This window comes from Calidris pugnax, unplaced genomic scaffold (genome assembly GCF_001431845.1).
Source record: "Calidris pugnax isolate Ruff unplaced genomic scaffold, ASM143184v1 scaffold348, whole genome shotgun sequence".
Lineage (NCBI taxonomy): Eukaryota > Metazoa > Chordata > Aves > Charadriiformes > Scolopacidae > Calidris > Calidris pugnax.
In genome coordinates this window covers 87350-87553 of record NW_015091086.1, presented here as the reverse complement: position 1 = coordinate 87553, position 204 = coordinate 87350, and the positions used below count along the sequence as shown (strand labels likewise).

The following is a 204-nucleotide window of genomic DNA, read 5'->3' as shown; positions in this document are numbered from 1 at the left end:
ACCTCTCCCTTCTGCTGGGCGCCGCCGTCCCCCAGTTTGGCCAACTGCTCCTCCAGCAGGGACATCTTCCCCTGCAGGATCTCCAGCTTCTCCTCCGAGCATTTCTGGGGAGGAAAAGAAGGAAGGACACAGGATGGAGGGAGGAACCCCATGGAGAACCCACCTTTCTCCCACACCATCCCCCCCCCAAAGGAAGGACCTTCA

At 60.3% G+C, this 204-nt stretch overlaps 1 protein-coding gene across 1 annotated transcript in view; it reads right to left on the bottom strand.

Moving 5' to 3' along the window:
• NUMA1 (nuclear mitotic apparatus protein 1) overlaps positions 1 to 204 on the bottom strand; it is a gene marked incomplete at its 3' end in the record, with an annotated part of 78203 nt that overhangs the window by 34265 nt on the left and 43734 nt on the right. The window contains exon 13 of the mRNA XM_014957733.1: positions 2 to 104. Within this exon, the coding sequence (XP_014813219.1) occupies positions 2 to 104 (103 nt within the window). The remainder of the gene's footprint in view (position 1; positions 105 to 204) is intronic.